At 44.7% G+C, this 14,211-nt stretch overlaps 1 protein-coding gene across 1 annotated transcript in view; it reads right to left on the bottom strand.

The window, feature by feature from the left end:
• Positions 1–14,211, bottom strand: part of CAPN14 (calpain 14) — a 47,245-nt gene that overhangs the window by 12,977 nt on the left and 20,057 nt on the right. Inside the window, exons 11-22 of the mRNA XM_063152614.1 lie at positions 13,919–13,993; positions 13,124–13,287; positions 12,259–12,430; positions 9,041–9,250; positions 8,484–8,520; positions 7,585–7,647; positions 5,985–6,042; positions 4,200–4,264; positions 3,696–3,764; positions 3,500–3,578; positions 2,273–2,389; positions 1,529–1,584 (exon numbers count right to left, since the gene is read on the bottom strand). Of these exons, the coding sequence (XP_063008684.1) occupies positions 1,529–1,584; positions 2,273–2,389; positions 3,500–3,578; positions 3,696–3,764; positions 4,200–4,264; positions 5,985–6,042; positions 7,585–7,647; positions 8,484–8,520; positions 9,041–9,250; positions 12,259–12,430; positions 13,124–13,287; positions 13,919–13,993 (1,165 nt within the window). The remainder of the gene's footprint in view (positions 1–1,528; positions 1,585–2,272; positions 2,390–3,499; positions 3,579–3,695; positions 3,765–4,199; positions 4,265–5,984; positions 6,043–7,584; positions 7,648–8,483; positions 8,521–9,040; positions 9,251–12,258; positions 12,431–13,123; positions 13,288–13,918; positions 13,994–14,211) is intronic.

Genomic DNA, 14,211 nt, shown 5'->3' with positions numbered 1-14,211 from the left:
AAGGTATTAGAGTGTGATCTTTCATTACATGTTCATTCCCATTGGAGCTCTGTTTCATTTAGCACCCAGACTCAGACTAGGCTGTGCACTGTAAAAGAGCCTCAATTGAGCTGTCTACAGGAATGCAAAAAAAGGGGGAAAAAAAAGGAAAAAAAATCAAAGCAGCAACCTGTAACAGCCACTTAGCGTGGAAATTTCCAGCCCAAATAAATCAATGGTAAGAAAGTGGAAAAGGATCCTACAGACAGATGCATCAAGTAACTCTCTCATGGATTTTGATGTGAATAGTCCCTCTTATACCATGCTCTCTAACACTGCTCACAGCCACACACCTGGCTTGTACTATTTAATTAGCTACAGCCTACATGTACCTGTATCCTTTAGAAGTACACACACACACATCCTAGAGAAAATAAATATCCAAATATTTTATCAGAGAGCTCCTGTATCACCCTACTGAGAACATTCATTCCCTGCCAGTTTCTTAATATGGGATCAGTATACTTTTCACTGTACTTTTCAATCTGCAGAGAAAACTCACTGCCTTTCTGAAATAAATACAATCATCAAATAAATACAATCATCATACAGCAAATAGCTGGAGGGTCAGCTCATCACTGGGTCAAATCAAATTAGGGCCATTTCATTAGGGCTATGTCAATTTATAAAGCAAAAGAGATGGTCTGAACGCTTGCAAATCACCTTTCCAAGCCAGGGCTAGGGAAGAGTGTGAGTCTTCACCCCTTCTTTCTCAGAAGCCCACAGATTCCAGCTCTCTATCATGGGCCTAGCAGCTACAGAACTGTGATCCCTCTATCAGGTGACAAGCTACTCAGGACAGGGCCTTTTCCCTCACAGATTCAAGAGCCCCACCAGCAAGCACAGCCTCTGGGCACTGCCACACTGTGTGCCTATAACAGCAGCATTACATCAGCATGAAGTTGGTGACCCCAAAAAACTCAGCCACCATCCTCTGGGGTGTCACACTGTGCACTTGTGGTAACTGGCATCCAATGTCCTCTCCTCAGTAGGGTTGTCTGAAGTGAAATAGGACTCAAAATAAATACATTAATCAGTAAAACTTCAGTTCACCAAGTCTGTGGTCATCATGTTATCAAGTGGTTATCAAGTCTGCTTGAGGAAGACTTTTCATATGAAGTAAAAAGTTGAAACAAGGCAGCCTTCCTCATCCTGGTTCAGGTCTGGTTGTCTCCTCCTCTACAGCATTGCTTCAGGAATAAAGTGTCATCATCATCCACTGAAAAGGATATGGAAAGGGGGTTGAAATAATCCATCCCTGTGAAAGCCCTGTCATATTCACACCTAGACTGGACTTTGGGGCATTGAAGATATTCTGCCTCCAGCAGAAATAGAAGCCATAATAAAGCAGGAGACTTAGAAGCCTGAACCTCCTTGTTTGTAACCTGCCCTGGTCAGTTAAAGAAACCTTTTTCAAGGCTACAGAATAAACCATGCAGTGCCACATGCAACAAAGGGACCAGCAGTGCCAGTCAGGGGTGGGCTTTACCTCAGATTCCCGGAGGTAAATCCCTTTGCCATCTTGGGTTAAGTTGCGAAAGGCCTCTGCAAAAAAAAAGCAAATAAGGAGCATTAACTTGACAGCCAAGACATCACCACAGCCAAGGCACTGTCTGAGGAAAAACCCCAAAGGCAGAGTTTGTAGGCTATTCCCAAGTGCAGAGCTTCTCTGTTCTGTCCCTGGAGATCCCTGAAGGCTGGAGCACTGGGAGCAGCTGAATAAAGTCAGGCATGTTATGTCTGCCCATCCATCTGTAAAACCCCAAAATGCTGGTGGGTCCCAACCTTACCCACTGCAATTATGAGACATGGGATAAGTGTCTGCAGCATGGTCTGACTATCAGCTCTTTCATCATCAAACTGCAGCCCACCAAAGACACATTTCCAAGCTTTCCTCTTCCTGGAAAAGGTGCATTTCAAGGTTGTCTTCATGGAAAACAAGTTTTTGTCTGTAATTTCCTCTTCCTACAGAAGGCCAGTGCAAATGTGCAGAGAGCTGAATCACTGATGTGTACAGCTTGGATGTCTGTAGGAAGGGACTGCTGGGGAGGTAAAGAGAGAGCTTGGCTTCCTCTGTATCTGTCCCTTGCTTTAAGCTGATTGCTCTTGCTTTATTCAGAAATCCTGTCCTGCAATTTTCCCCCTTGCCACTGCCAGTGGGAACAGCATCAGAGGGGCCATGGCTCAGCTGGGAGCCCAGCTTGCCTGGCCAGACACGGAGCACCAGCCTCACCTCCCATGATCTCCACTCGAAGCATGAAGCAAACAAAGCTCTCAAAACTGATCTGTAAGTCAGGGTCACCATATCTGATTGCCATCAAATTACAGACTTCATTGCTGAGTGAAATGCCTACATAAAATGGGGGGGAAAAAAAGAACACAGAATGAGATGGCACAACTGATGGCACAACTCCAACAGCTTTGTTTTTCAAGCCTGGCCTAAGATAATAAAATATTAGCCAGCCCAAATGAGATTTCTACATGAAGATATCTTCTCCAGATTTAAAAGGGTTCAGGTTTGCTCCCCTATACTTACAGTCCTTCCAGAGTTGAAATAAAATACAAATAGGCCTCTTTTGATCATGGGAAATGAGGGTAATAGCAGCAGCTGGGTTTAGGAGCAATACTCCCAAGAGGGTAGGAAAGGAGATGAAAAAGAAAATCCAGAGGAAGCTCATACAGAAAGCATCAGTCCCAACGTCAGGCAGCAGCAGCAGCATTTGCAAGGAACAAAAGCATTCTCTATTCATGGCCTGGGATTTTAGTTTGCTTTAGCAAAGGTCTGCCCAAGTTTCTCACTGTGCTTTCACTGACTCAGATGAGCTGGGTGAACATGCACCAAAAAGAGGAATGATATTTAAGGTGTAAATATGCAAAGGAAGCTACAAGACTGAGCTCCAGCCCCCACACAACGCCCAGTAATAGCAGCAGAGCTCAGTCCAGTATTTGGACCCATATGGATCATCTTCCATTTCTGGATCAAGCCTCAGACACTGCATTAGTGAAGTCTAGCAACAATCTAGCCTCCGTGCAAGTCTCACACTTCCAGTTTTGGTCCCTCAGCTGTCATTTTCAGCAGAAGCAGCAATTTAATAGGAGCTAGATCTGGCCTCCTGCATCCCCACAACCCCACAAAATCTTTTAAAATTCAATTAGCAACACACAGGAAGGGATTTAAAAATTGGATCTGAAATAGGCAGACACTTCTGTTTCAGACAAGTCTCAGTGTGAGACCACACTGAGAAAAGAGTGGGCAGCCTGTCACATGGCAAAATAACCTTCAGCCACGTTGACCCAGCTAAAGAAGGAAGGTGACATAGCCAAGGCCATGCAAACTATAATGTTTTCCACTCCTCCTGAGCTCTACACACAGTTATCAAGATGTTTCCCAGCCCTGTGCTTTTTCTTCAGCTTTCATGAGCAAGAAGATGAGACTTGCCAAAACATGCTGTGGGCTCACCTGTCTCCTGTACAGCTGCATGCAGTTCCACAAGGTCAAGCTTCCCTGATCTCTTGGTGTCTCTCTTCTGGAAAACTTCCTGTGGGGTGAGGGAGTACTTTTAAACAAACCAAACCACGCCAAAATCCAGCAGGTGACACCAAAGGGATTGTGAGCAGGGAGGTATTGAAAAGGAGCATAGAAATTACTGCCATACCAAATAGAAAAGCAGCCTCTTCCACAGGACTCTGAATTCCTGGATACTCAGTGTGCCAGTGGCATTCAGCTTAGTGGGGGCATTAAAGTCAAAACATCTCAAGCATTAGAAAGCACCCATTACATATATTAAAAAATCTAAAAAAGAAAAAATAAACCAAACCAAAAACCCAAACAAACCAAAAACTTACAGCCACTATAAAACCCATGCAATTATAATGTGAGAATAATGATTTCTTAGCCCATGTGCCTATTTATAGACTTGATCCTCATCCCACTAAAGTCAAAGGAATGGCTGCTGATTTTAGAAGCAGCAGGAATCAACCCTTTCCCAAAGCAGCTCCATTCTGTCACAGCTGAACTGTTATTATGGAGGGTGAGAAGTTCAATAAGCAGGGCCATGTCCTGGTGGTGAGGAAATCACTGTAAAACCCAGTCTGGCCTAAGAAATAATGCTCTGGTAAAGTATTATATGAGTCAGAAGTATCACTCATGGCAAGGATACATCCAGGAGTGCCAAGATACCCTGGCAGGAATCCAGACTGAAATTCAGGCGAAAACTCTGGAAATCTGGAGAGAAAAAAAAAAAAATTTGGTTTGGGGAGTCACTGGACATCTCTCAGAAAAATGGATTCACAAAATCCCCCCTTACTTGAGAGGGCTCAGGCCCCAAAGCCTTTGTGAAACTTTACACCCACTTGAGAAGATGTATCATTTATGATGATAAAAATATGAGGCAACAGGATGGATTCTACTAGTCTCAGAAAATCCAATATGAGCTCCCTGCAGGCATGTAATATAGAATGAAATATGGTACACTATCTCCAGCTATTAGAGAAAATGGAAGGAAAAGGACATCCAAAGCTCTAATCCCAAACAGAATTTACTGCATGACCTTGAGCAAAGTCACTTGACCTGAAGAGCTTTGGGGAGCAGCACTGCAGATTAATTGAAACCCTTGTACTGAGCATCTCTCTCTCCCTCTCTTTCACAGACACGCTGCCAGCTCTGTTAATATAATTAAAAGTACAGGAACTGCTGAAAACATGATGCTGCCTCAAAGCTTAGCATTCCTGGTTCATATACAACTTACACGAAGAAAAACAGAAATAGGCTCTAATCTCACTGCAAATCATGATTACAGTTGGTCTGCCCCTTCCACTGGGTAAGGGGCAGAACCATAACTCACCAATCCCTTCTCTGCAGGAAGTCATGATGCTTTAATAATTTTAATATTGTAATAGCCCTGTTTAGTAAATATGAACCAAGTACTGTAAAGATTTGAAAATAATTCTTAAAATCAATAATTTATTAAAAGTAAAGACTCCCTGTTCAATACTGTTTTCTCACAGATAAGACAGTGCCTGGAGGGTCAGTTTATAAAGACAGAAGAACTACCCTTGCCCACTTTTGCAGAAAAGAGAGTAATATAAAATTCAGTTTAAGTGAAAAAGGCATCATGCTTTTGATCATCTTCTTTGTTGTCTGTAATGGCTGGACAGAGCATTTTCTATATCGCATATTGATTGTTACCAGTAAAGAAACCAGGAAAAAAATCTGGATTCATCATTATATCTGTAATTTCATTGTCACTGTCCAGAGAGAACAGCCACTGCGATGCCTCACTGCTGCCCAAGTTATTTGTTCCCAAGTCCAAATTACAAACCTGTGGAGTGTTTTGGGCTGCCCCCAGCAGAGTGATGCCACACGTGAGAGGGACCAGGTCAGGGCTCACCTGGCTCTCACACACATAGGTTCCCACCTGCACCTCATCCTGTCCCCCAAACACAGAGCAAGGGGCAGCCCTATGCATGCACAGCAGGGAGGAATAAACAGGAATAGCAGCATGCACCAAGCACATGAAATTAAAGGCAAGACCCCCCTCCACCACACCAACTCCTACAGACCAGGATTGCCACATCTTCTACTTTGGTGCTGCTGAGGCTGAGGCAGTGGCACAGGCTGAAATGAGACACAGTTTCAGAATCAAAGCTGAGGTCAAGCTGGGTCTGGAGGCCAAATTCAGAATCTGCATCCATGCTTGCTCTCCTCCCTCATTATTTCAGTTGTTGAAATTCCAACTAGATTAGCTCTGCTTATAACATTTCTGCCATATTGATTCACACCCCAGCAAATCCTTTTGCTCTGGAAATCTAACATGGCATCAGAAGAGTCAGTTCAGTCAGACTGAAGCCAGTTTCTCTTCCCAGAATTCAAGCAATAGATACAGGAGCTGAGGCTTTTCTCTGAGAGAGCTTATTTTACAGAAACATTATTTCTCAGCACTTACTTCTCCAAGATATATTATTCAAGATCCTCTGGAGCTGAACAGCATTTATTTCAGGATTCTGCGATATGGAAGAGAATTTTAGTTTGGTTTTTTTTTTTTTCCTAAGTATTAAATCACTTTTCTCCCTCTTTTGTTTTCCCAGCATGCCCCATCTTCAGTCTCTGCTTTTCTGGCCCCACTCCAGCCACTGTGAAAATCGATAGAAAAGATTCCCTTTGAATATGACAAGATCCTGAGCCTGCAGGAGCTGCAGTGTGCTCTGGGCTAAATTCTCAGGGCTCCACACAGAGCAGTGCAGATTTCCACTGAGTGAGGGTGCAGGCCTTTCAGCCCTGGTGCCATCTGTCCCATCAAGCACACTGTCAAGAGATCTGCTTCAAACATTCCCCTTTTATCATTTGCAAACAAAAAAACCAAACAACTTGAAACTTTGGAATACTTCTCCCCAAACTTTTCAAAGCAGAGACTTCCCCTCCCCCTTGTCATACTAAAGTTCATAAATCTTTTAGAAGCTGTGACAAGCATTAGTTTGGAGGGTTTTTTTTTTAATGTCACTCTTCAAAAATGAAAGCCTGCTTTCAGATCATTGAGAGATGCCAGGGTAAAACCTTCAGAAATGGCAGTAGGTGTTCTGTGTGTACTTGGACATCCTGACAGCAAAGGACCAGCACCTCACAGTATGTGGCAATTTCTAGCACATCAAAGCCACACCATTCTCAAAACCAAAATCTTAAACAAGGGGCAAAAAGTGAAAGCATTCCTTGTTTTTAGTAACAGCTTCCTTCAAGATATTCCTATTAAAAGTGCAAATCTGTTTTTGTGAAATTGTGTTTGCCAAATACAGTGTGCTAAATAAACACAGTGACCTTTTCTGAAAGGTGAAATACTTGCATCCCTCACCACAGTCAGTGGGATCCCTGATGGTCAGCTCCATCCCAAATCAGGCCAGAGAAATCACTAAAAAGAATCTTTCACAGCAAGGATCATATTTCACTAGGAAAATTAGGGGGAAAAGATGATAGGACACCTGATATCTATTTCACATCTCAAAGCAGGCTAGTTGCCATCCAACTGTGATGAATTATGTGTGAGACAAGGTTCGATATTTCAGGGGTGTTCTCTAATAGACAGCTTTCCCCAAAGGACAGGATGGAGCCACACAGCCCATCACTTTGTCCCCAGTACAGGCAACAGGAATTCATGTTTAGGGAGAGCATGTGAGCCTGGTCAGCTTCTGTAGTCCATTCTGGTATTTCCCTGTTGGAAAAGTGATCTTTGAGGGTACATCCCTGCTCAGTCCTTTAGCATGTGTTTATGAACCTTCTGTCCATCAGTTTCCTAATGCTTTTTGAGCCTCTTGATACTGTCACACTGACATTAAGTTCCAGGCACTGACTCCCTGTTGTGCAGAGAAGTGTGCCTGTCTCAGTGCCATCACATTGCTGAGCTTCACAGGCAGATCTGCTGTGTGGAGTCATCACTGTCCACAGAGTCCAACCTCCTCTCCACAGCCCCTCTCTGCTCCCCACACATCCACATGCTTTTACTTTCACAAAGCTACATAATAGCTCTGGAGGAGTTTACTCATGCAAACACTTACCTGTTCAAAATGTTTTGTGAAGAAATCCTCCCAAATCTTGCCTTCATACCTATCAACAATTTCCTTTAAGGTATCAAAAAAACAATCATTAACTTGCAGAAGAAAAATATTGTCAACCAAATTATTAAAGATGCTTTCCCAGCATTCCATTCCATTCCATTCCATTCCCTGCCCCTTCCACCCTCTGCCCACCTCTACAATCAGTGTTACATCACTAATACAGCCCCATTGCTAAAATACCTCCCTACATCACAAAACTGCTATTTCTTGGAGAGAAATACCCAGATAACATTTAGTGGGGAGAAACATTCCTCTCACCCCACCCCAAGCTGTGCAAAGCATGGGGCTCACTCTGTGAGAGAAGGGTCTCTGTTCTGCTTTATACAGCCCAACAGAGGAGATGAAGGCAGGAAAGGCCCTGGTTATGCCAGGGGAACAGACAGATAAATTTCCTAGCACAAGGTGTAGATGTGCATGCACTGCCACTGACACCAGTTCTTTTGAAAATAAGCTTTAGGAGTAGTGGAGCTAAGGTCCCATCATGTCTTCAAAATGTTTAAGGCCTGAAAGGGATGGGGAGAAGTGCAAGAATGGACCATGAGTCTCCAAAAAGCCATGAGCAGGAAAGACTTTAGAGCAAGCAAGATAGTTTCATTAAAAGATGTTTGCAAAAAGGGCAACTAAGTTGTCTCAAGTTTTGCCTGTACCTCACATTTTATTGCATCTGTCCCCTTGATCCAAAGGATTCTATCTGTAAACCCAAAACGTATTTCAAGTGCTGCAACACAAGCACTGACATTCTCACTCAGCCTCTCATCCAGGGCAGAGAAACAGTAAAAACCCAACATTCACAGCTGTAGATTGAGCCACAGACCCCCACTCCCCTCACACCCGCTCACCTTAGAGAGGGTGAAGCTCGTGTTCCCACCCATTTCCCTGGAGATGTAAAAAAGCAGACACATTAAGGACAGATCTCAGAGTTGTGTGTCTCATCACAAGTGTCATTCCTCCTCCCTCGATGGGGCCCCAGCCTGCTCTTGCCATGTGTTTTATTCTCTGGTGTTACAGCTGCACTAAGGCAAGGCCTCATAGTCACACAGGACCCCAAAAGCTGCTGGCATCTGAAGTATCCAAAGCACCCATTTCTGTACTACCAACCATCCTAGCGCTGCCAGAAGGGAGTTCCTGGCAAACTAATGAAGCTAAAAAGCTAAAGAGCTCTTATCCTTCTCACAGTCTCAAACATGTCCATGCTGCAAGGATTGTGTGGGCCTATCTCAGCCTTTTTTGAAAGGATAAGGCCAAACCCAGTGCTTCAACCACCAAGAATCCTATGGCAGGAGAGCCAGCTTCTCTGAAAGAGGCTGTGCTGCTTTTTGCAGAGTTAAGTTTTGCTGCTCCCATTAGGGTAGAAAGACCAGACTTTCCCAGGGAATGAGGGGCAGCAGCATCTCACCGAAGGACGTGCTTCCTGGAGAAGACCCGCAGGATGAACTCAGACTCCTGCTGAGGCTCCAGGGTGGAGGGGACAATGACATAGACACAAGGCTCCAGATGGAAATCTTGAGTCACTTCCCGCTCATCAAGGAAAACCTGGTGCTTGTTCACAGGCTGATGTCGGGTGAAGAAACCTGGGGGCAGCTTTCTGTTGCTCTCCTGGTACTGCTCAGGGAAGAAAGGTAAGGGAATCGTGTTCTGCCACAGCTGAACGTGTGGACAAAAGGTGTGGAGGATTCATGGGCAGGGCACAGCCAGCCTGCCTTTACATCTCAGCTTGTTTTACAGCACAAGCAGGTAACAGAGCCCAAAGGACTCAGTCTCTTCCCAGGACAGAGTGGGTCTCACTATGCAGCATTCTTGCCAATTGTATTCACAGGGAATGTCCCGACCAAGGCAGGAATGATGCATCTGACTCCATGTTCTCATAAGGCTAATTTATTACTTTATAATACTATATTATATTAAAGAATACTATACTAAAGAATACAGAAAAGATACTTACTGAATGCTAAAAAGATAATAATAAAAACTCATTACTCTTTCCAGAGTCCTGACACAGCTTGGCCCCAATTGGTCAGAGAGTTAAAACAATTCCCATCAGAATCCAATGGAACAATCACCTGTGGGTAAACAATCTCCAAACACATTCCACATGAGCAAAACACAGGAGAAGCAAATGAGATAAGAATTGTTTTCTTTTTTCTCAGAGGCTTCTCAGCTTCCCAAGACAAAATCCTGGGCGAAGGGATTTTTTCAGAGAATGTGAATGGCACACTTGCCCAATACTAATATGGCAAAAGACTGGGCTTCCTGCAACTTATAAAAAAAAACCCTTACACTACTTGTAAGGAACAGCAGCAAGAACTGGGGACAAGGAGCTGTTCCTGTCAATGTGGCTTCTGCAAAAGTCCTTGCCAGATGGGCTAAAATGACTGCAGAGAGGAACTGCTCTAGAGATTGCCCTTGACTAGCTCTTCTCCCAAAGAGACCATGTACTTTGTCCCCAGCTTGTCCTTTGCACAAGGGATCTGGTAGCAGAGGATTTTTCAGAACACCTGTGATTTGAGCATACTGCATGAGCAACCTAAGTCCTCATCCTGACTTCATGCAAGTGTCCTTGATCTGTCTGGCACTCTGCTCTGCAGGCCCTTTACTGCCACAGGATGATGGATAAAGTGTTGATCCAGGCAACATGAAACTAATTTTAATGCCACTGAGTGCCCAGTACCAAGCCCAATAAATAATCCTGCTAGCTAAAACTACTGTCACCTTCTGATCTTGGCTGTTCCTCAAAACATTTAGCCATTTTACTCTGCAGCCTCATGGGGAGATGCTATTCCTCCTCCTTTGCCAGTATTTTTCTTACTAATAGGGCAATCTTTCTTATGAAGGGTTCAGGGTTACTCCTCCTCATGCCCCTTATGTTAAATTCAAAGTTTTTATATTCCAGTCAATACTCTGTTGACAGCAGTTCCAATACCTCAGATGCTCTCAGCTTGCCATCTCTCTGTATTGATCTTGGCAACCACTACAAACCTGAAATTGAAGTCCTGGCTGCCACCATTCCCACTCAGGTGTGGCAGAGCACTGTCCTGGGGCCACATTCAGACCCCCTCCACCAGAAATTTTACCTTGAAGGTAATCCTGATAGTGCCCAAGATATTTAAGTCAGGAGGAGTGGTATCTTACCTCATGGTTACCATGCTGGGTCTACAGTAACTAGGAGCACAATTGTGCTGCCCATACCATATACCCAAACAAGTTCTTCGCCAGCCCATGTTCTCATTTAAGAGGTGTGCTCTCATTTGAGTAGTAACAGAGTGGAAGATATACCCTTTAAAGACAATATGAGCTAAATCTTTCCCTGTTTTAAATGGGACCAAAATCAGAACTTAATCAGGATTTAAGTTCCAAAGTCCCAAAGGCTCTTGGATAAAGAAAATGCTAGAAATGCAGCTCACCTGAAGAAGCTGAAAACACCTGTACCATCAGCCAGCCAGGAACCTGATCTCCCCAGGACATCTTTGACTCCCATGGGGCACAGGCTCTTTTCCCACCTCATGCCAAGACTGGAAGGCAGCAGAAAGGCAGCTCTGACTCCCAGAACACAGCCAAGAATTGGGGCACCATCCCACCATCCCACAGCAGGGCTGAAGTGCTCATCAGGTAAAGGTTGATGCTACTTCTAATACCTTTGAAGACCCAGGACAGAAGCTGAACAACTGATGCCCACTCTCAAGGCCAGTGAGCTCTCCTGATATGGCTGCTTTTCAGTAGAGTCAGAGGATGGTTCTGCCTTGCTGTGCCTCACTGAATTTCAGTACTGGCACTCACTGTCAGCCAAGGAACAAAGGCAAACACACCACATTCAGCATTGTCTTAACAGCTGTGCCAGCCCAGGTCCCTCAGACAAAACAGGCAGCAGTGGTGACAAGGGACTCACCTGTAGGCCCACCTGCAGGAAGAAAAGAAACAGCATCTGTCAGTCAGGAGCTCTGTGCCTCACCAAACACAGCCAAGTCATTCCTGGGAAGCAGAGCAGCTACAAACATCTCTATGGGGTCTTTGCCTTCAGAAACCTCAGCCTCTCCACCCAAAGTTCCCCACAGTCTGTGCAAGCCTTCAGCAGCAAGACCTGTGGCTCTGTTCAAGGGAGAAGAGTGGCCCTCAAGGTACTCAGATAAGCAGAGAATTGAAGGTAGGACACTCTCACTCCTAGTGATATCCACTCACCTCTGGGCACATGGGGAGTGCAGTATGCACACATGAGCACCTGCCACATCATACCAGGAACACTTTTTAGGCACAATTTTACCATGGTTGGAAATAACCTGAGGGCAGAGCTCTTCCTATCCCAAAGTAAGGGGACTCCTGACACCCTCTTCCAGCTACTGCACATACCCTCCGAGGCAGCATAATAAATCCCAATGTGCTTTGAAGCAAAAGGCACTTCTCACTGCTCTGCAGGGTGACACACAGCCTGCTGGAGAGGCAGCAAGCAGGGCACAGAGCCCCAGGGAACCCAGCCCTGATGTGTGAGGAGACTGGGCACAGGCAGGAGGAAAGAGCAGAGATCACTCTGCAAACCACAAAAACTCCTGTCCTGCAGAGCACTACAATCTACATGGGCTGGAAATTCTCCTGTTTGGTGAGAGCAAGAAAAGCAAAGGAATTCTTTTCACCTTATAGAGTAAGAATCCAATGAAAAGGTGAGGGGCTCGGTTCCGGTGTTTGGTGCTGTGTTTCTGCATGAGGGATATAACCACACTGCACGTACTTGGGCTTTTCTTGCTGTCTTCAGCTGGCAGCACATTCAGCCAGTACTGAGGGTTCATCCAAAAGTTGCCTAAGTAAAACAAGAAAAACATTTTGATGTCATTTTCCATCACAAAATTGACTGCCAGCCTCCCACATGATGCCTGGCACTGGACTGAATAAATCACAGGTTGTCTGGATCTCCACACCCCACAGGAATCTGATTTTAAGGTGCAGTTTACAAGTTTAGCAGTGCAACTACTGTCTAAGACAGAAGAAAGACCCATGAGCAAGGAAGTACACTTCTGCATACATGCAACTAAGAGCTCATTTTGTTTATAAATGTATCACCATTCCTCTCTCACCCCCGGTGTATAGGCTAGCTGACTTTAGACTCCACCTGCTCTGCTTCCAGAAGAGCTGAGCCTCTGACTATTTTATTCACTTTACTTAAAGCACACTCCCTGGAGGTGCTGAGGATGCAAATTTTAACAGACAAGTTTAATGCCCTGGAGCAGATCAGTGCTGGCAATTGATCCTGGGATCCTAAAGCTTATTTCATGCTATAATCAGCCCACTGCCCTATGTTTGCAAGCAGTGCATCTTCTGTGATAGCAGAAGCCAGTCAAACTCCTTCAGTTGCTAATTTCTGATGTTTGTGTGGAGGCATAAACAGAAAGTGCATGTTTCTGTCATCAATTTTATGTTAAGAAGTTATAAGAAGCTGTTAACTGAGTCAGCAGAGCATCCAAAAGTCAGAGTTATCCAAAAGAGTACCCCTCACCGTTATAGAATCCCAGACTTCCTCCTGCTGTACTTCCTCTAACCCATCTCCCACTCTTCAAGGAGTACATCCACTTTTTGCCATCTTCCTGGCTCATCAGGTCTGGAGTTAATTTACAGATCACCAGATCTACAAAATGGATCTTAAAATCTCGCAGAGACATCCTGGGAAAAGAGTGCCAAGAGACATCTTGTCAGCAGTTTAGTTTAGTCCATATGGCTCATAAAATGGAAAGAAAAGGGAGTGGGGAACTTCAGAGCCACACCATTCTGTGTTACATATGGTAATGCTCATATTTTATTAGGCAGTAAAGAAGAGAGCGTCTGCTTCCACAGCAGCCGCTAGGAGTAGCTAATGCACGACTAAAACTTCAGAAAATGATAGGAGAAACAGAGAATGAAATAATCTCGCCAGCAAAGGCAGTGCAATGAAATTACAGGGGCGGCAACATTGCCACCTCGTGGTAAAAGCTGGGGAGAAACCGCAGACTAACAGGAGCTCCTGAAGCTATGGTTAAATAAAAAAAGAAGAAGAAAAAAAAAATAAATAAAAAGGAGGCAGGACAAAAGCTCCTGGGGCTGCCCTTTATCTCCAGCAGCCCCAGGCGACCGAGCAATGCATGAAGAGCAGTGCATTCCATGCCAGCATAGCCACTGCTTCTCACAGCATCAAGCAGAGAGGAGCGCAGGCTAAAGCTCATCACCTAAGCCTTGGCCTAAGTGGCAATGTGCAGCTCCAGGTGCTGCCCCAGGGCTGCTGGCAGAGAGGGGAGAAGCAAGAGTGTGCAATAATTACCAGAACTCTCCATCATCCTTCTTTTTCCTCAGTAAAATCTTCTCCTTCGGGCTCAGCAGCTCCCACTTGTAAGAGCTAAGGGGAAGAACATGAGGTGACTAACCAAGTGTGGCCACAAATTCAAGGCAGAGGACATGACCTTCCTCTACAAATAGAGCCCAAATCCCTGTTTTTACATATCTCCATGCTTATCCCCACTATGCCTTCAGCCACATGAGACTATCCACAACAACCCTGGGTCCCATGAGATGTAGATAAATGGGTCCAGTTTTCTGCAGGAGAAGCCAGAAATG

This window comes from Melospiza melodia, chromosome 3 (assembly GCF_035770615.1).
Source record: "Melospiza melodia melodia isolate bMelMel2 chromosome 3, bMelMel2.pri, whole genome shotgun sequence".
NCBI classification, from domain to species: Eukaryota; Metazoa; Chordata; class Aves; order Passeriformes; family Passerellidae; genus Melospiza; species Melospiza melodia.
The sequence above is the reverse complement of the archived record's forward strand: the minus strand, read 5'-3'. Positions and strand labels throughout refer to the sequence as shown.